The sequence below is a fragment of the Alosa alosa genome, chromosome 11 (assembly GCF_017589495.1).
Source record: "Alosa alosa isolate M-15738 ecotype Scorff River chromosome 11, AALO_Geno_1.1, whole genome shotgun sequence".
NCBI lineage: Eukaryota > Metazoa > Chordata > Actinopteri > Clupeiformes > Clupeidae > Alosa > Alosa alosa.
Window position 1 is genome coordinate 30,155,667 of NC_063199.1, and position 24,011 is coordinate 30,179,677.

The 24,011-nt window shown below is 45.4% G+C and overlaps 2 protein-coding genes across 4 annotated transcripts in view; one reads left to right on the forward strand and one right to left on the reverse strand.

Moving 5' to 3' along the window:
* The first annotated feature begins 2,180 nt into the window (after positions 1 to 2,180).
* On the forward strand, positions 2,181 to 17,332 carry prpf18 (PRP18 pre-mRNA processing factor 18 homolog (yeast)). 3 transcript variants are annotated; one of them, XR_007195155.1, is made up of 12 exons: positions 2,181 to 2,361; positions 2,956 to 3,033; positions 3,617 to 3,643; positions 4,732 to 4,836; positions 5,395 to 5,508; positions 6,100 to 6,246; positions 6,613 to 6,681; positions 7,005 to 7,145; positions 7,236 to 7,307; positions 7,954 to 8,109; positions 8,525 to 8,799; positions 17,311 to 17,332. XR_007195155.1 is itself a non-coding variant. In XM_048258046.1 (11 exons), exons 1-11 carry the CDS (start codon positions 2,296 to 2,298, stop codon positions 8,603 to 8,605), a joined length of 1,056 nt encoding a protein of 351 aa, XP_048114003.1. In that variant the 5' UTR covers positions 2,181 to 2,295; the 3' UTR covers positions 8,606 to 8,995. The 3 variants fall into 3 exon arrangements, 2 of the variants coding, with proteins under 2 accessions (XP_048114003.1, XP_048114004.1); XM_048258046.1 differs by lacking the exon at positions 17,311 to 17,332 and having other exon boundaries at positions 8,525 to 8,995; XM_048258047.1 differs by lacking the exons at positions 3,617 to 3,643; positions 17,311 to 17,332 and having other exon boundaries at positions 2,182 to 2,361; positions 8,525 to 8,995.
* Positions 16,695 to 24,011, reverse strand: part of frmd4a (FERM domain containing 4A) — an 80,602-nt gene continuing 73,285 nt past the window's right edge. The window contains 4 exon segments of the mRNA XM_048258045.1: positions 16,695 to 18,177; positions 20,126 to 20,222; positions 21,284 to 22,164; positions 22,925 to 23,089. Of these exon segments, the coding sequence (XP_048114002.1) occupies positions 18,075 to 18,177; positions 20,126 to 20,222; positions 21,284 to 22,164; positions 22,925 to 23,089 (1,246 nt within the window). The 3' untranslated portion in view covers positions 16,695 to 18,074.

Below are 24,011 nucleotides of genomic sequence, written 5' to 3' on the forward strand. Positions count from 1 at the left end.
TATGTCATAACGATTATGATGAACTGAACACCATTACTATAACATCTTTGTAGTTCAATGTATTGCTGTTTGGGGTCTGATAGTCAAGGAAAGATGCCAGTGGTGTTGTTAGATGAAATGGGTCATGATGCAAATGTAAAGTTATTAAAAAACAGCAAGTGGAATAGCGTTAGGTCATAACGTTAGGCTACTGTAATTAACATTATGGGAAATGAACACCCATAAGTATTTCTAGACTAAAATATTGCAAAGGGATTTGTTACTTTATTTGTCTTGCTTTTATCAGTTGTAACATAGTCAAACCGTTAAGAATGTCATAACAGAACATGAAATAATAACTTAGCTGCCACACTTAGAAGCTAGCTATTCTAGCTAACGTTTATAAGTAGCTCATAGTGCTAGGGCTAATGTAACTTCGTCAGTTTATGCGTTGCCCAGCGAATAAACTTACTTCTTAGGCCTACATGTCTTAAGTTAAAGAATTGAAAGAAATAGGAAATAAAAAACTTGAGCGGTATTATCTGTTTACATTCAGATCTTGCCAAAGACTTTGCCTAAGTGCTATCTGCCGTCCTGTTCAGAGTCTATGGTTGCTATAGCAACCGCTGCTGTGCTTCATACACTGAGGAGATAAGCATGCAATTGTGGTTGAAATACTCCCGAAACACAAAGAAAACAAACCAAAATATATCTATGGAAGAACATGGGATGTTGTTGTATTCCAAACAATAAGCCAACAGTCGTGGAAGGGCATTACTACGGTTAAATCTCACTATAATCTCCTAGCTGTGCGATATGTCCCATTACAACCCATTGATTTGATTCGTGTTCTTGCCGTCCATTCTATTTTGCTGTGGCGCGAACAAAACGTGACGTCACTTGCAAGGGGTCAATTGCCAGGTTAGACTTTCCCCGCTTCCCTAGCGTCCCCAGGCGGAAAACCTTGCAACATTGGGACTACTTCCTGTTAAGAGAAGTGAGAAACCAACTCGTTTTAAATCGTGTTTCTTACCTGGTAACATCCATTATCATTGTTCTGCCAAACGTATGCTAACCGTTTCGCTAGCTTGTAAACAAATCCATGTGCTTATCATTACCAAAGTCCTTTTAGGCAAGTCCCTCCACTCGGCGGCCATATTGCAACGCTTTTGGGGCACTTATCGGGCATTTTCGGCAGAAATGCTGCAAGATCACAACACATGATTGGCTCATATTCACATGTCGACGTTTTGCCGCAGAAGGGGTGTGATATGCGTAGACAACTGCCATATCGGCGTTACAAACTAACCCCATGCATTTCTATGGAGGATTTTTTGAGTGCTGTGTCTCCTCATTAGAAAGTCTCTGTCATACTTTTTTCCAGAGTTTGAAATAGCATAATGCGCAAGTTCTCCAGCAGAGGGGGAAATATAGCTAATCCTTCCAAGTTTCCCATTTTATGAGAGTTTGTCATCTATAATTTTTAAAAGTTTCATGGAAATGTTGCGACTTTAAAGGAATCCATATTCTGACATTCTCCTTGTCTGTGTGCAATGTTATGGCCCACCCATGTCTGTGTGAAGCCTATGACTATGTCTCAAATCGCGACTTCTGCACTTACAATACCTAATTTGAGTGCATGAGGGTGTTCACACTGAAAATTCCAACGACACGGCGCGCTGCAAGTTCCCGGATGGTGCACTCATAACGGTCAAAAAAGCTGAGTGTGCAACGCTGGACACTTTTTCGCCCTTTAACGGAGGGTTTATTTTGGCCAAATAGCGGAAGGGGAGGGGGCGTTTTTCAAACTTCGTGGTAATCGCGGTTGAAAGCTGAAGCAGCAGCAGTGGAAAACAGACTTTGGAGGTACAAGCAAGTTATAACATAAACGGTTCATGTTTTGACACAGTATGACCATGTCACTGTCGAATTGAGGGGCTTCCAATAAAAGTTATATTAAAATGTTTGCGATCGTCATTTCCGTGAAGTGCACGGAGTTAGTGTTTGATATGAGACAATACTATTTTGTTAAAATTTGCGCACTCCGCCAGTAAGCACACAGTGCACATAGTGTACTACACAAAAGTGTACTCACGTAAGTACACCAATTGAGACAGACTCTGTGTTACGCCAACCCTGCAGGCAGGCCAACAAACACCGTATTATGCCAATCCGCTAGGTGGCAGTAATGTTATAATGTAGTTAAATGATTCGTTTTGTTAGTTGTTTGACGTAACTTGAAGAAGACCCCAAAGCTGGTAGCTAACTGCAACTGGTTATTGTGAATCAACAATCTTCAAGTTTTCAATATTGAATATGGATATTCTTAAAGCTGAAATAGCAAGGAAGAGGAAGGTGATGGAAGAGAAACACCTTCTAGATGTGAGTAACATGTACTAACCTCGCTGTAGTGGTGGGAGAAAGTCTGGGAAGCTAGCTATGCTAACCAGCTAGCCAGCCTACGATGCTGCTGCAGCAGCTAGCAACTCTAGCAGCTAAGCATTTAAAATCCGTTTATGATATTTGTATAGCTACCCATATACGATTGCAGATTAATTTCTGAATTTGTCACATCACAGTTCCTCGATAACACCATTACAGAGGGTTGGTTATTTATGTAACATGCTTGCCACGTAACATTAACGTGTGTTGTGTAATCTGAATCTGAATTCGTTTGTGTTTTGGTGTTGTAGATCATGTGTTAGGCTTATTGCCTCAGCCGTCTTTGTGTGTGTGTGTGTGTGTGTGTGTGTGTGTGTGTGTGTGTGTGTGTGTGTGTGTGTGTGTGTGTGTGTGTGTGTGTTACGAGCTTCTGCCACTATTGCAAATATGCTAGCTAGATTGAAAGAAGAAAAAACCCCACATGTGATGGTTAATTAGTTACCTAAGTTACCTATTAGTTAGCCTATCTATTGTTGTTTGCAGTGTGATGGTCATCATGTGTCCCCGATCTGTTTGTGTGTGTGTTTTTTAAAGGATAACAAAAAGTACTTCAAGCGAGCTGATCTTGCACGGAAGGAAGAGGAAGAGTATTACAAAAGATGTGGCTACAAGGTAACTCTCAGCATACATTACAGCGATCAGTTCCTTGTTGGGTAAATTTAGCTAGATACACCATACAGTTACAAAATATCTGTTTTTTTTTCACATCATCTGACTTCATATTCACATTTCTAAGTAGTCTCTAGTCACAACAAAAAAGTCCAACAAGTTATGAAGCGAGTTATGCTAACTATGAAGTTGGTGCTGTGTTTGTTGTATTGCAGTGTTTTTATGAACTGTGTTAAAATGTGAATCTCAGGCTACATTTACAGTGATGAAGGGCAGTCAGTGCGACCCCATTTGCATTCTCTTTGACAGAAGTTGCAAACATAACTGATGGACTGATTCAAATCTGTTTTGCTTTGAAACTTTTTACAGTTTGTCTAATCAAATAGGAAATGACCAAAACATGCAGTGTAAACATAGCCTTTTTGTTCTCCCCCATTTAATGTATTTACCCGTTATTCCAACCCCCACATACACTTGGAATGAGGGGGCAAGACAAGAAGACTAAGGTGCCCCTAACCCAGTTTATGTGACCCACTTGACCCTCACCCTTTGACTAACTGTCCCTCTGTCCTGTGTGCATGTGTAGGTTGCTATTGAAAAGCCCGTGGGACAGGTAGGACTCAGACAGAGCTTCTGTCCCGACTGCTCTTTGTTCAGGTCTTGGAGCATGTGTCAGGCCTTAAGCTCTAGCTGTCTGGTCCTTGCATGGAAAAAAAATGAGTGGTGTGTCTTGGACAGGTGTGGTCAGCTTGGCCGCTCAACGTTGCACAAAGTCGTTGGACTCGGCAGCAATATGGAGCAATCCTTTTTTTTTTTTTTTCAGTGATGATTGGAATTGCATTTCAATGTTTTTGCAAGTGCATTTGTTTGTGCAAGACTGGGATTTATTTGGTTTGAGTTGAATGTCTTGGTATGGGAAACTAAATTGATATTCCAGTTATAGTCTGGGTCTTTCTGAGGCCGTCTCTCTCCACCATCAAGAGTAATAGTAAGGAATCGTGTTGTGTGTTGCACTTCGACCTCTGATTTTGTGCAAATATTTGTTGTGGTTGTTGTTTTCTCTTTATTTCTTCATTCAAGATGCTCCAAGTAAGATTTACCAGAGGCACATATTAGAGCATGTTTGTTTTTGAGAGACAGCATGAGTCAGTAGTGCATCTCAGACTGGGAGAGCTGCTTCTCCCATTCCCATCTCATTGCTGTTTCAGTCATCTCTATACAGAGTACATGGATTGGCCATTTGGCATTTTACTTCGACTACTCGTTCAGGTGTCATAGACATGAGAGAGCTATGAGATGGGCCTTCATACATTTTCGTGTGGTGAGGGGAAGGCTTTTCTTCCAGGAATCTGGACCAATTCCAATGCTGCATTTTGTTATTTTATATTTTATACTTGCCAACGTCAGGCATCTTAAGGTAGGCGGCTTGTGGCATAATTTGCATTGCATGTGGTACAGTTGTCATCTCACAATGGAGCAGCAGAGAGAAGTTGTTGGAGCTTTTTGTGTCAGTGTGTTGTTGTCAGGGTAAAGCCCCCAAATGGTTTCCATAAAACAAGTTGACTGAGATGCACTGAATGATTTGCCATGCATCCTGAGTTGTGCTTGTGAGCTCTGATGACTGAGTTTTCATTTGTCATTTGTGCTTTATTCATTCACTTCTGTCTATTCTGGTCTCTCTGAACATCGCACACATTGCAGCCGGAGCAGAAAGAGGAAGAACCGAAGCCATCCAGTTCATCGAATCCCGTGCTCGAGCTGGAGCTAACAGAGGAGAAGCTTCCAATGTCCCTCTCTCGACAGGAGGTACACTGATCTTCAACATGCATGCCTTTTCCAGGGCTTAAAGATTTCAGGCACTATGCCTGATTTCAGGGTGTTTTACGATTTGACTGACTAATGTATATACCAGCTTCAAACATTTCTGGTATCTTCAGGCATGCAATTATTTCTTACTTTAAGCCCTGTGTTTCATGTTGCCCATTGGTAATGGTTATACCAACAACATTAATAATAATAATAATAATAAGTATAATAATAATAAGAAGAAGTATAATAATAAGTATAACAATGTCAACAATGAAAATAATGAGTGTTCATATTAACAAAAACGTAAACATATAAACTGTGACTGTAAGAGAATTGATTAATTAAGTGGAAGGGGAACTGATGTTTAGAGGTCCTGGGTTGATGCTGTAAGGGTACCATATCAGGGATGCTGTAAGGGTACCATATCAGGGATGCTTTGCAAATGACAGTCCATGAATTGTGTGGTTTCTAATGCAGGTCTTATTGGGAGTAGTTGGTAGTAGATATGTTGTATATGTATATCATGGAGATCATGATTATGTATGATGTGTCCAGGTGATCCGCCGGCTTCGGGAGCGTGGAGAGCCTATCCGGCTGTTCGGCGAGTCTGACTATGAAGCCTTCCAGAGGCTGAGGAAAATTGAAATCCTCGCACCAGAAGTCAACAAGGCAAGAGCCCAGCCAGTCTACTAACCATCCTTTTATCTCACCATCGCATTACACCATTCCACTAACCATCATCACATCACACCATTCCACTAACCATTATCACATTATATCACATCACATCACATCATTCCACTAACCATTATCATATCATACCATTCCACTAACCATTATCATATCATACCATTCCACTAACCATCATCACATCATACCATTCCACTAACCATCATCACATTACATCAACTGTCATGTCACAGTTGGAAAACTCCTTTTGTGGTTGAACGCAAATGCATTTTATTGTCTTTGTGATAATGCACTTGACATCTTAATCTACGCTAGACTGGGTGCTCCCAACAATTTTGCATTAAGGACAACACTAAGCAGTATTTTTAAACTTCTTTAATCACCCCATATGATTTCGTGTTTTTAATAGTTTAAAAATCCACATTGTATATGTACTGCCATAGCTAGATAAATGGCAAACATGTTTCCTCACCCTGCTTCCACATGCACACGTGTGGCTTTGCTCCTACTGCTAGCTTGCCTTGACTGGCCAGTGCTGTAATACCTGTGTGTGTGTGTGTGTGTGCGCAGGGCTTGAGGAATGACCTGAAGGCTGCCATGGATAAGATTGACCAGCAGTACCTCAATGAGGTTGTGGGAGGACAGGAGGCTGGTGAGGTCGACACACAGCACGACCTGAAAGTGCACGAGGAAAACACCACCATAGAGGAACTGCAGGTACACGCACACACACACACACACACACAGAGACACTAGCCTACATTTTGTGCTGTATTAAAGCACATTTAGTGGTATTGATAAGTGGCATAGAGTTTCAATAATAGACTGGTTATGGAATGTATCGCTGCAAAGTTCTATTATTATAGTGCTATTTTGTCCACCAGGTGGTGCTATCATACCTCTCAACAGCTACTGAAAATCCAGCCGTTGGTCACAAGCATTTAGCATTCAAAGCTTCACCACACATGCTCGCTCCTAGCGGGCTCAGGAATGTAACAAAAGCTTGATGACAAGCCAGAAACATTTAAGTTGTCGATGTTCATGAAATAATGATGTATGTTTGTTTGTTTTGTTATTTTGCAGGCTCTGGGAGAGTCCTTGGGTACTGGAGATGACAATGGCGACCAGGATGTCATTCACAAAGTCTTAAGGGTGAGAGAAGAGTTTCTTAACTACATTTACATTTATTAATTTAGCAGACTTACATACGTCAACTATATTACAAGGGATTACATTGTCCTCGGAGTATCTTGGGGTTAAGCGCCTTGCTCAAGGGCACAACGGTGGAAGCCGGGAATTGAACCCACAACGTTCAGGCTACTGCACGCTTAGCCCAGCTCCTTAAACATTACACAACCACCGCCCTCGCTAGATCATAAAGGACTAATTTGTGCCTTTGTAGTAATGAGGTGAACAATGCTCTCCCACATTGGTGTTAATGTGTGTGTGTGTGTGTGTGTGTGTGTGTGATGTAGTTCTTGTTAGGTGTGTGGGCTAAGGACCTGAATTCAAGAGAGGATCATGTTAAGAGAAGTGTCCAGGGCAAGCTGGCCAGTGCTACACAGTCGCAGACAGAATCTTACCTCAAGCCCCTCTTCAGGAAGCTGCGCAAGAAGGTATGGCTATCAGATCTGTTTATGAAAGAGCATATTACAAAAGAAACTCATTGGTGGCAATACTTAAGCCTTTCTGAACCTGTTTTTCAGACTCTGCCCGCAGACATCAAGGAGTCCATCACAGACATTATCAAATTCATGCTGCAGAGAGAGTATGTGAAGGTATGGCTGTCACCCATTCACCCCATCAACTATTAAACTCAAGACCGATTTGAACATATATTCTTGTACGTCTTCCTTAATCAGGCGATGGAACCCAATGAAAAGTTTTTTCCCCCAGTAGACTTATGGGATTTGTATTGCCTGCATCCTTGTTCGTACATACAATACACATGTAACAGAGGTCGTAATTCGTCCGCCGCTCACGGCCCTCGAACCCGCCACCTCGACACACACCAGCATGGGAGTCGAACGCTCTAACCACTGAGCTAAAAGCCCAGGCTTCCAACTCAGCGGTTAGAAGCGTTCTTAAGGTTAGGGGTGTGAGGATTTACACAGGCAACTAGCTAGCTCAGTTCGCCTCCGTTACACATACATACATTCATGTACATGCATACATTTAGTCATTTAGCTGATGCATTTATCCAAAGCGACTTACAAAAAAGGGAAACAATCAAGGTACCATACGACGAGAACATGTTAGTGCAGCAGTAAGTGTGACTGTTCTAACAACGGTTCCATCTCATTTCAGCTTGTTTAGTAAGTACAGTAATCGTAATTGTAGGTCTACCACTGCAGTGTGGATGGGAGTGGTGCCCAATTGTACCTGGTCATCGGTGTATTTAATATCAGAGTGTTGTGTCCACAGGCCAATGACGCCTACCTACAGATGGCCATTGGCAACGCCCCCTGGCCCATCGGAGTGACCATGGTGGGCATCCACGCCCGTACGGGACGAGAGAAGATCTTCTCCAAACACGTGGCGCACGTGCTGAACGACGAGACCCAGCGGAAGTACATCCAGGTCAGCACCCGTGTGTGTGTGTGTGTGTGTGTTTCAAATGTGTACTGAAACATGTTTACACACTTCAGAGGACTCATTTAGTCTTTGTGCCTTCTGTGTTACCCTTTAAGTGTGTGTGTGGACAGTGTGAACCACCCCAGTAATTCCATGACCTATGCTATTGCATGTAAGCCTCTCCTGTTTGTTTTGTACTCTTGAGCCTAGCCTTTTTTTTTACTCTTGAATCATGATATGTGTCCTGTGCCCCCAACTGTAGACCCATTCTGATGTCTTTCACTGTGTGAACTATTCTAGTTGTCATAGGTTTTTGTTTTATCCTTCATTCTAGTGTGTCTGTGTGTGTGTGTGTGGTCTCTTGTAGCTGTGGTCTGAATTGGTGTTGTCCATAACCTACACCCTTCTGTCTAACCTGTAGGGAATGAAGAGGTTGATGACCATCTGCCAGAAGCATTTCTCCACAGACCCCTCTAAGTGTGTGGAGTACAAGGCCCTCTGAGTCTCTACGGAGATTATGTCCTTTTTGTGTGTGTGTGTGTGTCTGTGTGTCTGTGTACACAAGACATAAGAAACACTTACACATGTGTCCATGTGTAAATAGATGAGGACATGTCATTCTTCAAGTCATTTTACACAAATGTCCCAACACTGCTTCATCATGTGCATACAGTGTGTGTGTGTGTGTGTGTGTGTGTGAGAGAGAATTGTGTTTTGGGCTTATGAGGGATGAGGTGCCTAAGTTTTATTATGCAGATCTCTCCAGACCAGTGTGGAGTGGAGGGTGGGAATTGCCTGTTTTAGAGGGGTGTCTATTTTAGGGCCCAAACTGTCTTTCACCACCATGTTGTTCACCTGTATTTTCATGTTTTAATTAAACATTCTCAACCAAGCTCTCCTGTTGACATTTATGTGTGTGTGCATGTGTATGAGATGGATTACTGATTACTTCATTCCTCCCCTTGGTCACCAACGATGGTGTCACACTGGAGAGAAGTCCACAGGAAACACACACACACACACACACATTTCATGATACACACTTGGCAAGAGCATTGGGTCCTGACTCACTGGGTTTAGTGTGAGGAAGGTGTCTCCAGATTTAGCTCTCTCCATCCCTCTTATCTGTACTTCCCAGAGCGGGACACCGAGAGCTAGCAGAGGACGGATGGAGTGATGCGACTGTGTTCCTGTGACGCTGTCAGCAGTGAGGCTGACTCAGAGCAAAGGCAGCGCCTCTCCCTCTCTTTTTCTCTCTGTGTCTCTCTTATGTTCTTCTGTTCAGGCTACATTTCTCTGCTAATCCAAGCCCTCACATCAGTTTCTATCTGACCCCCCCCCCAACTACATCTAAACTTCCTGCACTGGATTCCATCACACTTTCATTCAAGCTCCAAATCTCCCCTCCCACCCCTTCTCCTGTCGTTCAGCGTTTGCACATTCCTCTGTCCTCTCTCTGACAGACGTCTGTTGGGATCCTGCTGTGGTCTTGGCTCTGCAGATAAGCGATTGTCACATTTGATAAACTCCCCTTCTCCTTCCTGTGCCTTCTGTTTCTCGCTCTTATCTCCTCTCCTCCCTCCTCGCACCCCGCCATTGGCCTGCGCTCTAGTCTCACCTTCCTTTCTGATTACTTTGGATACCACAGATGAATGAAGACCCAGTCAGCCAATGGGAGAAAAATCAGGAGCAGAGTTTTGTTTACAGTGATACGCATCAAGGGAGTGACAGCATGACTTTACATAGAGATCCTCCAGCTGCTCTAACTAAACAGGAAAATAGTCAGGGCTTAACCCTTAAAGGAGGAGGAATGTTGGGAAATGAACATTCTAAAGAATATCTGGGTTCATTGAATTCAACATAGAATTTTAGAACCTTCAATTGTTGCGGAACTTAGAATGTTCAAAAACCTACACCTTTAAGGGTTTAAATATCCTTCCAGGCTGACGTTGGTCATCCCATGCTACGTGGACCCAACTCTCCCTCTGCTTGTTGCACCCCCCATGTTGTCCTTCCCTCTTACCATCACGTCTCTCTTTCCTCTGCTCCCCTCCTCTCCTCTTCCCTCTGCTCCCCTCCTCTCCTCCTCTCCTCCTCTCCTCCTCTCCTCCCCTCCTCCTCTCCTCTTCCCTCTGCTCCCAAGCCTTCTACTCTCACTTTCTCTCTGTTCTACTCTAGATCATCCAAATTCGAACTTCCATCTTGGCTACTTTCCCCCTCCTCCACAAGCAGCCTGTATGCAACAGTATCCCCTGGCCAGACAGAGGGGCATGAACGGATGGGACTTCAAATGGCCAGAGCCAGACAGAGTTCATGAACCGAAAAGGCTCACAAGTGCTCCTTAACACACACTCACAAGTGCTCCTTAACACACACTCTCTCTCTTTTTCTCTTTCTTTCTTTCTCTCTCAACCCCCATCTCACCCCCAGCTCAAATCTCGTGGGCTACCCCTTGGGAAAAAATTCTGGTTCATAGCATGCACCAAACATCCTCATGACAGCTGTTTCCATGGCGCCAGGACGCTCCATGTTATAAACAAAAGTATTTCAAATCTGCCTTCGGCACCAAGAAAAAAGCGAGTACAGTGAAAGAGAAAAGAAAAATAGCAGGAACCACTTTCTCATGGCGCAACGCAGTAACGGCTTCCAGCTGTTCTCGAAGGCCGGAACATTGCTCCTGACTCCGCCCAACCTCCCGAGCATTGCCATGGGAACCCTGCTTGTGAGAGATACTGGATTTTTATTAGACTGAAGGCCTAGTTGTGAAAATGAACAGCTGGACTCTCTAAAAGGTCTCTTTCTTGCTAGTTGCTTTAGTTCTCAGCTTAAGGTTTCTTCTGGCGTTGTATTTTGTAGTTTCTTGGCTTCTGTAGTTCTACACTACCACTATAAAACATACCATTATACATTCAATTAAGGTGTTTCTATCCACAAGGCTAAAACTGTTACAGTAAATAATTGCAAACATGCATTGTATTAAATTTAATTTAATGAAAGAATAGAGTAGCCAGCGATTCAGTGACCTTCAGGTTTACTTGTGACCTCCATCAGAGCCAGCTACTTCTGAAAGAACAAGAGGGATAATCAATCAATCAACACAGTCATTAGAGTTTAGTTTGGCATTCCATTCCAAATCTTCCTTCCCTCCCTCTCCCTGTCTCTTTCTCTCTCTTCCTCTCCCTCCAGTTTCCACACAGCTGAGGACAACATCCTGAACTGTGCTCATTTCCAACACCACCACCTTGACCTCTCAAGAGAAGAAAAGACCTAGAACATTCCTTCATACAGTCCCAGCTCCATCTCTGGAGGGTTCCGATGCCAACTGAGCATGTTCAGATTCCAAACACATGGAAACACAGCAATCACAGACCAGAGAGGAGAAAAGAAACCCGACTTGTGGGGCTTCCATCTCAAACAATGGCAGCTGTGACGGCTGCCTATTTACTCTCCCCATGTTTTTCCCGTTGCCGGGGGAAACCCTTATCCATTGTCTGGAGTGCAAACATCCTCAGCAGGAAACAGAGAGTCTTCCCTAGGGACACAAACATTCCTAGAGAAGGAAGTCCAAGTGGGGGGGATGGGGGTGGGGTCATCTCAACAATCCCGGTCTTCCAAGCAGACATTGCGTAATGCCAAAGGGTCCCTCAGAGAGAGGAAGAGAGATAGGAGGTGTGAATTCTTCCCGGAGGATTACAGCTCATCTCACTCCATCTCACACTGACTCAGACCTTCCACTACTTAATATTCATGTGGGGAGGATGGACTGACTGACCGTGCTGACTGGCTTTTTTTTTTTTTATTCTTTATCTGATTTTCATGGAATAAAATGGAATGTACTACTTCTACTACTACTACTACTTATTCAAGGATAAATACTGTTTTGTAATTGTCATACAATCAACAAATTCAAACTTGTCTATACAGCAAAGCTGTGCAGCAGCGGGAGGGGATGGGGCTCAGTATCTTTTGAAAAGTTGGGCAGCCGTGGCCTACTGGTTAGCGCTTTGGACTTGTAACCAGAGGGTTGCCGGTTCAAACCCCGACTGGTAGGCCATGGCTGAAGTGCCCTTGAGCAAGGCACCTAACCCCTCACTGCTCCCCGAGCGCCGCTGTAGCAGGCAGCTCACTGCGCTGGGATTAGTGTGTGCTTCACCTCACTGTGTGTGCAGTGTGTTCACGGATTGGGATAAATGCAGAGACCAAATTTCCCTCACGGGATCAAAAGAGTATATATACTTACTTATACGAAAAGGATCAGAATCAGCATTTCTTTTGCTTCATTTTTAAGAAGCAGAGAGCACTGGCTGTGAATGGTCCTCTCTCTTCCACATTAGTGAGGACCAGACTTCAGCGCTGACGTGAGAGTATAAAAAGGGGCATGTGGTTGATCTTAGCAGAATTTACAGCTGTGTAACATACACAAACACACACACACACACCCTGACACACTGAGACAACAGGAAAATATGATAGCCTACTGATGGGTTGAAGACCCATCATGCTAACTACAGTAAACTACTGCTGCATTTAAGTGACTGAAAAAAAAACGTAAAGAAAGTCGACTGTCAGGTTTCCTGAGAGTAAATAATTGTATGTGTCAAAAGTAGCATTTATGATAGTTTTTGTAAATTGTGAATCTCAATCTCAATACTCAGGCTACACATCTGTTTCTTATGCTTCGCATCCTGTAAGGCATAGTGGTCATAATACATAGCGGTCATAGAAGCTGGACAGGACTGAAAAACGGAAACAAAAGACAAAGAAAAGACCGAGACAGAGTTTCACCATCATCACCACGAGCGGCGCTGAGGTCAGTCCTGGCACACGGCGGCAGATCACTCCTTCCTATTACCTCAGAGATGGCTTCGCAAACGGGGATCCCACTAGGCCTGTGAAGCAGCCGTTGGTCCAGTTCGCCGAGATTTACCGCCGCTCTTTGGCGCACATACAGGGGATGCGTGCTCCACGATGGGACTGGACAGTGGTACACAGAGCCTACACACACGTGCGCGCACACACACACACACTAGCGGAGTGTACTGCGAGTGCTGCTAATTGGCTGATTGATACATACAGATGCATCTTAAAAAAATAGAATATCATGGAAGTCCATTGCCCTGCAGATTGAGAAATGAAAAGCTCAGGAAATCATTACTGGTGTTTTGACTTAATTAGCTGATTAGAGCTAATCTCAGGTTGACATTTCTGTATCATAAATTCCATATTGTAGGCTAATATTTTGAGATTCTGGATTTTTTTTTATTTCCATGAGCTGTAAACCCCTAATCATCAATATTAAAACGATCAATATATTGATATATATATATATTTAAAACATAGAAAGGTTTGAAATATTTCAATGAATCTATAATTTAATCATATAAAATATTTACTTTCTGAAATAAATTACAGGAAAAAAAATTACATTGTTGTAAGTTTTCCAACTCGTAAGTCAGTCTGACTAAAAGCCTGCTAAATGAATACATGTAAGTGTAAAATGAAGGCAGTGTACATTCTAAGCTTTGGTTTTTATGTGTACATTCTAAGCTTTTGGTTTTAAGTAGGGGTAGCTTTGTGTTCTGTGACTGATAGAATGGGGCTTTAAAAAAATGAGGCTGATGGTTAATGTGTTGCTGGTATACATACATATTTATAAGGACCTTAGTTTTAATGAGATCATTGGGGAGGTCATCAGAAGGATCCCCGAGCAAATCATTACCATTGTCTCCTCAGGAGACACCATAGAGGATCATGATTATGAGGGAAAATATCAAAAAGAACATTCAATATTCAGGTCATTTACACAGGTCACAGTTACATTATTTTTCATGGTCATGGAAACGGAACCTGACAAAGGCAAACAGGGTCTTTCTTGACAATGGATAGACGCCACTGGGAAACAATGAAGAACAGCCACGCTTCACTTTAGAGAACATTCAGCAATAATTTATTTTCATAATCTCAAGAACCACCAAGTTTTTCTCAACTGGAAAATTCAGTATCAGTTGCCAACAACACAGTTTTGAAAAATGTAAAGTTACTATACAAATTCTTAATAGAAAAAAGAATAAATTAACTGTGGAATTCTGTATTTTTTCCCTCTCTCTCTCTCTTCCCGACAATTCCACATTTTCTACAACACCGTTTTTTATTATTCATTTTGTCTGGTTATGTTAAGAACAGAACCCAGTAAAATCATGTTACATGCTCTACTGTGAGGAATAGTGGGCTGAGCTACGCTGTTTAGTCCAAACTAACGTCCTTCCGTTTGCACGACTGGTATTAAAACTATTGACAATGATTAGGAAAAGTCTACACCTAAGGATCCGAGCAGTAACTGGTCTTCTTGTAGCACCTGAAGGGGTGGGGTGGGGGGTTGTTACTGTCTGAGAAAGAAAAAAAATAAAACAAAAAATAATCATTTATATTTAAAAAAAAATCTGAACATTAAAAACAATGGCAAGTGTATTTGTCTTCCAAAATGACCCTCACTGGCATACATTGCCTTCCGTCCTCACAAGTGTTGATAAATGTGTTAGTTTTAGATTTTACTGAACTGTAAAAAAGTCTTAATGTTGCTATTGAGTACAGGTTGCAATGGTGAGCGGAATGTGGGTATACAAGGGGTCCAGCGGAGTCACAGATGTCAAAGGTCACCAAAAAAGCCCCAAGCAGACATGTGAAAGTCAGGGCCAGGCTCAGATCACTGCACATGGAGGTTCTAAAAAATGTTTTTCTTTTTTTTTCTTCTTGGAGGAGGGGGCAGGGGAAGAATCCATGGTGTTTAGTATCAGCATGCGTGGCAATGACTAATCAGATTCAGGGCCACAGTGCGGTCCAGTCTGAACGAACAGTTAAGGACAAAATGAAACAAACAAATGCAAACCAAACAAGAGTCACCTCCCCCCTACCACCATCTTCCAACATCCTGGCCAGGGAGGCATGGCACAGCAAGGAGACGAGAACAAGTTCTTGGGAGTGTGTGTGTTTATGTAAGTGTGTGTGTGTGTGATGGGGTGTCTGGTAGTGAAACTCAGGGTGTAACGCAAGGGAGATTTTTTCTGTACACAGAAAAGGACTGCTGACTGCTGTCTAGAATGAGTAGCAGCGTATTGATGTTCTCAGCACGTTCAAAATGTTCAAAACAGGCAAAACCCAAAACCACATATGAATGTGTGCTTCTCGTTACTCTGCACGGGCATCTTGACACATTCTCTGCGTTTCAGTTGAGTGTGTTTAGATTCAGTGGGGGGGCAAGGGTCATGCAGAACGCGATATAAAAATGTAGTTAAAGTATGGCTTCACGTAGGCCCTCTGCTCCAGAGAGAGGGGAGGCAGGTGACGGCGGTCGGCCAGGCAGGGAGAATCGCTGAGAGAAATAAAGCACTATCGCGTCCAGAGAGCCTCATAGCTTATCGGCTTACATGGAGGCACCATGTAAGCAAAACTGAGACACTCTGGGTTTGCACTTAAGAAGTTGTTGATGGAACCATTCGAGTGCCTTCAGCAGCAGGCTAATCACTGTTAGTTATCTGGGACGGTGGAGGTCAAAGAGGCTACTGCTGTCCTGAAGCCCGACAGGTGAGCTGATGGTGGAATATTTCAACTGATTCTCTTTAACCCACTGTACTTTGTGCAGTATATATTACACTGTCCTTTCATTTGGGGTTAAAGCACTGACCCAAAAGGATACCCAATGAAAACTGAAATCATTACAGCCCTCGTATCTTAGAACCTACGCTGGAGCTGTTGAATGGCAACGTAAAACAGCACGTTCAGTCAGATTTCCGTTTAGATTCTCTTGGTTTGCTTCCCTTCAACCGAGGTTTTCTTGTTAAGCTCTGGCCTTGTTACATGCTGGAATGCTGTTGTGGTTTCAAAATGTGCAGTTTTGTCCTTCAGGTGAAATCCTGTGTGCTAATATTGGCTGTGCTCTTATGAATATCACTTGAATATTAATAACTGTGGCAAGAGGTAACCCATTATAGACATAAATGTCCTTGGATATTGGCAGTTAACCATTCACTGTCCTGTTTCCCTCTGTTTGGTGCTGGGAACCCTCTTTTGGGTTCCACTGTAAGGCATGAAGCACTCAGTCTGCATGAACCTTTAAGTTATTTGCGCTGTATTGAACACTGAGGGAGAGCAAAGGTTGCTGGGAGTTGTAGTTCCCCCTATGGGCTTTGTACAGTACATGTTTGAAGCACCATAGTCATATTTAGGAAAGAGTAGGAGAGTGCTTGGAGGAGGCTGGATGCAGCTTTTCGTTACCATGGTTACCAAACACGCTAGTTAACAAGCTGGGGAACACACACGACACCCCTAGCACACAGATAACGCCTTCAATATCCATGCTGGCACGGACGAATAGTCCACAGATCTCTTAATCGAACAAGGACATGTCACACAAAATGTTTCAACACCATGAAGCCCTACCCTGAACAAAATTCCCAACAAACCCAACAAACAAACAAACAAACACATTTTCAACACCCCCCCCTGCACTCCCACACTGTGTTTGGGTGTCTGTGTGTGTGGGGGGTATAAGAACACACCCTGCTAGCCGGAGACAGAGGAGCGAACATGGGAAGGGGGGGGGCCCCGATATCAGCTGAGCTTCAGGAGGCCAGCAAAGGCTGGTCTAGTGGCCCAGGGCTCCAGCGGTCTGTCCGGCCAACGAGTCTGGCTGGGCCGCCGGTCAGGGTTCACACCCAGGGAGTTCTGGGAACTTCCACGGTGCCTGGTTAGCCTGGGTGTGTGGTGTAGGTGGAGGAGGAGGTGGGGAGTCTGCTGCTCTTTGGTTGCGGGTGAGATAGGGGTGGGAAGGTTGTTGTTGTTTTCAGGACTATCCACAGCTGGTGAAGAGAGGGTGAGTGTATGATCCATAAAAGAGGGCAGGAGAGGGAGGATGAGGAAAGGAGTTTGTCTCCAGTGATATATATATATAGAGAGAGAGAGATTTATATAACTTCTTTTAAAAATCTTTTTACAAAACAATACAGAATGAAACAAACAAACAAACAAAAATAAACAAAAGAGCAGAACTCTAATTCCACAGATGGAGGCTGAGTGAGTCCTAGTGTCCAAGTCGGGGCAGTGGAACACAGGGGCAGTGGAACACAGGGGCCTTCAGTGGAGAGCATGGCGGTCAGGGACACACATCACACCTCACCACTTTGTCAAGATCAGGGATATGCAGTCACTGAGGTGTGTGTGTGTGTGTGCCTGTGTGGGGGTGTTCGGGTAAAGGGTGGCTTGGAGTACAATACAGTTTCTTAGATTGAGCATGTGTGTGTGTGTGTGTGTGTTAGTTTGTGTGTATGTGTGCGTGGGAGACCAGTTTCCATTTCTCCCTTTTCCAAACGCAGATGGTGTTGAAATGAGCCAATGTGATATGTGTGTTTGTCTAATACCAACTCTTTTCACACACACACACACACACAAACACACACACGCAAACACGGCATCAGACCAGCCACATACACCAACATACGTCTGTCCAGTGGACAGTGGGTTGGCTACAGCTGTGGGCGATCTATGTGCTGTTGGTCTGCCACTCTCTGGGTTTAAAGTTCAAAGGTGAAGACGAGTCTGATGGCACGAGGGACTGAGGGTTTCAAAGTGTTCGGGAGTCACTTCAGTTCAGATTCAGATTCAGTTCAGATTCAGACTTTTTTTTCCACAGATTCAGTTCCTCTGTCTGATGTGAACTCTCTTAGTCCAGCACTGTCCCTCTAAACAGACACACACACTGAGCGTGAGAGGTGCTGTGTGTGTGTGTGTGTGTGTTGTGTGTGTGTGTGTGTGGGTGTGTGTGTGTGTGGGTCTTGGTAGAGGGTGGCTGAGGGGTCTGCCCATATGGCTCAGGCCTGCCTAGAGGATGTGTACGATGGGCAGTAATGGATGGAGGAGGGGGGGAGAACGAGAGAGATCAAGAGATGGAGGGATGGATGACCGGAGGAGAAGGGGGGTCAAACGAGGGTTCCAGGCTTGGCCTTCTCATGTCCATACCACTGCACGTCCACCAGCTCAGAATACAGGGAGCCGTTCAGGAAACAGCTGTCTTTGAGAGATCTGTGAGGACACACACACACACACACACACACACACACACACACACAGGAGGTCAATCACGAATTGTTTCACAGCTCTGCTGACCTAAAGTTGTAAACAAGTAGCCGATAATGAAACCAAAGGAAACAAACAAAAAGGAACAAATGCAAGCTGGCTTAACGCCTCTGAACCCTCAGAACTTTGACTGAGTGAAAAAAAAACAAAAACAAAAACAAAACAAAAACAAAAACAAAAACAAAAACAAAAAACAACAGGAAGTGAAGTCTTTTTGTTGCTGACCTCATCTATACTGTATGCGGTATCAGAGAAATCTACAGGCATTTCAGATGTCAAACTAAGACAGACTCTGTCCTGCTCTGGGATGCGCTGCTACACTGATCTGAGATCAGACCCCACCTGCTTTATAACTAAGTCTACCTCATGTTAACAGATAGCTAGTGAGCAGGCAACCATTAGTCTGAGCACACAGTAACAAATGGCTAACACCACGGCAGAGACGTGCAAAAACAGACGGGATTTAGGAGGTTAGACGAGCAGAAAACAAACCAGTTCCAGTCATGGCGGGAGGAAAGGAAGAGAGAGACAGAGAGACCGAGAGGGAGGGAAGGAGGGAAGAAGGGATAGAGACACAGGAGGGGAGGTGGAGCCCGTCCACTGTACCTCTAGTCGCCTGTGTTTTGGTGAGGAGAGGAGCGGTCTTCAGTGGGTGAGCTTTCAGCCATGTCTCTGCACCGAGAAGAGTGGGACACACACAATAACACACACACACACACACACACACACACACCCGAACACACACCACACCAGTCAAGCAGAGGAGGGTTAGTTCCAGAGAGAGAGAGAGAGAGAGAGAGAGAGAGAGAGAGAGAGAGAGAGACAGAGATACAAGGAGGAAGGGAGAGATGGTGTGGAGAAATATGGACAGAAAAAAAGAAAAGAGATGAAACAAAGAAAAAGAATGAAAGAGGTGGAAAGGTGCAACAGTGAAAAGCAACAGATGGGGGAGGAGCGAGAGGAGGGGAGGAGAGAGAGGAGGGGAGGAGAGAGAGGAGGGGAGGAGAGAAAGAGAAATAGCAGTTAGCACCCAAATGTTACAGTGTTAGCAGATTGTAGTGGCAGAGCAGCAGTTAAGTTCTGTGTGTATGTCCTACACACACACAAGCACACCCCCCACACACACACACACACACACACACACACACACACGCGCGCGCACACACACAAACACAAATTAGCGTGTCAGAGACAGCTAGGAGTAACACTGAGGTTAACACTAAGAGGTGGAAGCATCAGCGACAGGTAGACACGAGCTGTTAGACTAAAAGCACAATCTATCCTCAGAGCTGGGTCACACTGCCACAAACGGGACTTGGGAAGTGGCCTTGATACAGCTGGTCTGGGGACAGTTTGGCGTCCGGCATGATGGTGGATGAGATGAGAGTTAGGCTGGGGTGCTGTGATCCTGGGTCAGCATTAGGAGGAGAGTGTGTGGCCTCAAAGCTGCTAGACGCGGTCAGTTTGATCTGAAGTATCTACATCTCGGTGACTACGCACTGATTGTCTATTGAAGCAGCCTCACTCAAAGTTCACCACTGGAGCAAAAATCACAACACACACACACACGCACACAACATACGATCTCTCTCTCTCACACACACATGCACACACACACACACACAACATATGATCTCTCTCTCACACACATGCACACACACACACACACACACGGTCTCTCTCTCACAAACACACAAACATGCACATACAAACACACACACACACACACACACACACACACACACACACACACACACACACACACACACACACTCTCCCTCTCTCCTCTCACACACACACACACACACACTCCCTCTCTCTCTCTCTCACACACACACACACTCTCTCCCTCTCTCTCTCTCACACACATACACACACACAATCTTTGTCTTACCCGCTCTGCCAGTTCAGAATATGCTGTGGACTGATGGGGGGTGTTGCTGCCAGCTCACTGGATGGAGTTCCACTCCGCTGGCTATGTGGGGAGGCCGCTGTACACACACACACACACACACACACACATAAACACACACAGAAAGATTACTAAAAATACACTGTCCCTTCCATAATAATGCATTGTCAACACATGCCATAATTCATCTTTCATCAAATATATTTTACATTTTGAATATCCACGATTCCAGGCTTAACATACACACGCTGTCGGATATGGAGAGCACATGAGAAAGGCAGTGTGGCTGAATAAGTTCATTAGAGTAAGGGATCAGTTCACCATCCACCACCTATATCTCATGATCAAACACACACACACACACACACACACACACACACACACACACACTCTCTCTCTCTCTCGTTCTCTCTCTCACACACAGACACGTACAAGTGGCCTGTGTTTTCGCCTTGCTCCCAGTGAGTCACAACTACCAAGAGAGGGTGATAATCCCCCTGTCTCAGTCACAGCAGACCACCCACTCTTAACACCACACACACACAGGAATGTACTAGAGACCACCACTGTGCGGCATCCCTGAGCCATGTACAAATTAGCCCTTAACTGATCACACACACTCTCTGACACACACTCTCAGACATTCAGGGGAGGCCCTCTAGACCCTGTCAGAGACGGTTTGGGGCAGCTGTTGTCAGTGTACTGAGATGGATCACAGACAGACAGAGAGAGAGAGAGCTTTAAATTACAGCTGTTGTCAGTGTACTGAGAGATGGATCACAGACAGACAGAGAGAGAGAGAGCTTTAAATGACTGCTATGGCAAGTTCTGTTTAACTCAATTATGTATCATAATCATTTACTTGATCTGTGCTTGATTTGTCACTAGTCATATTTAGCATATTGACTGAGTAATTATCTGGTTCATTAATTTTGTTAGGGATTTATGGCAGTTGTTTTTCCATTAACAACTCTATCACTCTGTGTGTGTGTGTGCGTGTGTGTGTGTGTGTGTGTGTGTTTGTTTGTGTCTGTGTGTGCGTGCGTGTGTGCGTATGCGTATGCGTGTGTGGGTAAGCATGCGATACACGCATGTGTGTGCATGTGTGTGCATGCGCAGGTATGCGTGCCCCTGTCTCACCTGGCGAGCCCTTGGCCAGCGTTCCGACCCGACTGCTGCGTCCACTGGACTCCTTGATGGAGCCACTGGAGCGCTGGTACCAGCAGCGCAGTTCCTCGGACACGGCGGTCCTCCCTCCCCCGCTGCCCTCGCGGCCCAGCGACGGAGTCCGTACAATCTGCGAGCGCGATGGCGTGAGCCGCCCGCTGCTGCTGCTGCCCTCTCCGTCCTCTCCGCCCCAGCTGTCCTTGTACATGCCGCCGGCCGTGTACGAGTTGGACGTCTTGAACTGGGCCTTGACGCTGTAGTGGCCCTCCTGGTCACTCTCCAGGCTGCGCACCACCACGCCGGCCGGGCTGCCACCGTCCACGTACAGCGGGTACTCACGGATGCGGTACTGTGACGAGGGCTGGCTCTGGCTGCTCATGTAGACGCCGTGCTGAGCGCCGGCCAGCGCGCCGCCGGACCCCGAGCCGCCCGCCCCGACGCAGCCCCCACCACCGCCACGCGCCGCCGCCAGGTTGGGCATGCTGCCCGAGTTGGAGCTGCCCAGGTGGCCGGCGGAGCGGTGGCGCTGGCGTTGCCGCGCCTTGGACGGCGAGTCCTCGGCCAGCGTGGAGTAGTTGGCGTGGCCGCCGTGTCCGACGCCCCCGGCCGACGACGAGCCGACGCCGGCGCCCGACGTGTAGAAGTGCTCGCAGCTGGACTGGCTGGTGCAGGACGAGCAGTCGTCCAGCGGGTCGGAGCCGTTGGTGCCCGGCGTGTGTGGGCAAAGGTCCGGCGACGAGGCCCCCGCCTCGGCCTCCAGGCCCAGCAGCTTGCCTTGGGATTCCAGGCTGGAACTGCGGTGACGGAAGTGCTGAGCCAGACTGTGCAGCCGTGTAGGGCTGATGTCCACTGACCTGAGAGAGGGATAGAGAGAGAGAGCGTGGAGTGAGAAAGAGAGGGGGGGTAGAGGGGGAAAGCAGAAAGGGGAAAGAGAGAGAAGGAGAGAGAGAGTGAGAAAGGAGAACAGAAAGGAGAGAGAGAAAGAGGGAAGGAGCGACAGGGAAAAGGTTTAATATGACTTTATTGAACTAGTAGCAGACACGGTCACATCATTGGACCAGTAGAACAAATACAACATGGGATTTGGGATATTGAGGCAGAGGGCAGAGGTCAGAGAGACAGGTGTCACATCAACTCAACACAATGACAATAAGTGAGGGGTACATGCGTGTACTTGGTGGTGTGTGTGTATACCTGGTGGAATTTGTTTGTGTGTGTGTGTGTATGTGTGTTTATACCAGGTGGAATGTGTGTGTGTGTGTGTGTGTGCATGTATGAGTCAGGGTTGTGCAAAATTCGAATTGCAATTCTGCTTCCTGTTTGCTACCTCAATGCAAGTGAAATGCAAGTGAAATTCAAGAATTGTGAATTGGAATTTAAGAGCCAGTTTCAATTCAATTCTGGAATTCTGCTCAAGCCTGGTATGAGTGTACCTTTGTACCTCATGAGTGTGTGTGTGTGTGTGTGTGTGTGTGTGTGTGTGTGTGTGTGTGTGTGTGTGCATGTATGAGTGTAACTTTGTACCTCATGAGCGTGTGTGTGTGTGTGTGTGCATGTATGAGTGTAACTTTGTACCTCATGAGTGTGTGTGTGTGTGTGTGCGTGCGTTTGTACCTGGTGGAGTGGACATAGTGGGGCCCTCTGGTCCTCAAGTCTGGGGTAGAGGGCATGCTGGACTGGGAGCTCCACTGGGGGAGGCTCCTGATGGGGCTACTCTGCAGAGAATTACTGCCCCCTGCCTCAGTACAGCTGCCCGTGCTGGGGAACCGCCGGTGACTGCTGCACACACACGCACACACACGCGCGCGCACACACACACACACACACACACACACACACACACACACACACACACACACACACACACACACACACACACACACACACACACACACACACACACGCCACATACACACACACACACACACACACACACACACACACACACACACACACACACGCACACACACACACACACACACACACACACACACACACACACACACACACACACACACACACAGGAAGAGAATATTAATTTTCTCTTTAAATCAATATTAATGAAGAATTGATTCTTAGCATGTTATATCTGTAGCTTTGGTAACAATGACTTCATTCATCCATGCCAATAAAGCACCATTTGATTTAATTGATAGAGAGAGGGAGGGAAAAAGAGAGAATAAGAGAGAGACAGAGGGAGGGAGGAAGAGAGAATGAGAGAGAGACAGAGAGGGAGAAAGAGAAAAGAGAGACAGAGGGAGGGAGAATGAGAGAGAGAGAGAGAGGGAGGGAGAAAGAGAGAAAGAGAGAGACAGAGGGAGGGAGAAAGAGAGAATGAGAGAGACAGAGGGAGGGAGAAAGAGAGAATGAGAGAGAGACAGAGGGTGAGAGAAAGAGAGAATGAGAGAGAGACAGAGGGAGGGAGAAAAGAGAATGAGAGAGAGACAGAGGGAGGAGAAAGAGAGAATGAGAGAGACAGAGGGAGGGAGGGAGAAAGAGAGAAAGAGAGAGACAGGGGGGAGAGAAAGAGGGAAAGAGAGAGAGACAGAGAGGGAGGGAGAAAGAGGGGTGGGTTGCTCTCTAGATATTGGCTCGGCCTTTACATCCCCTGAGTACAAATCATAATGACCATTGTGATAATCAGTGACTCTCTCTGACTAATTGCAAGAAATTTAGTCGTCTGGACAAAAGTAGCACAAAA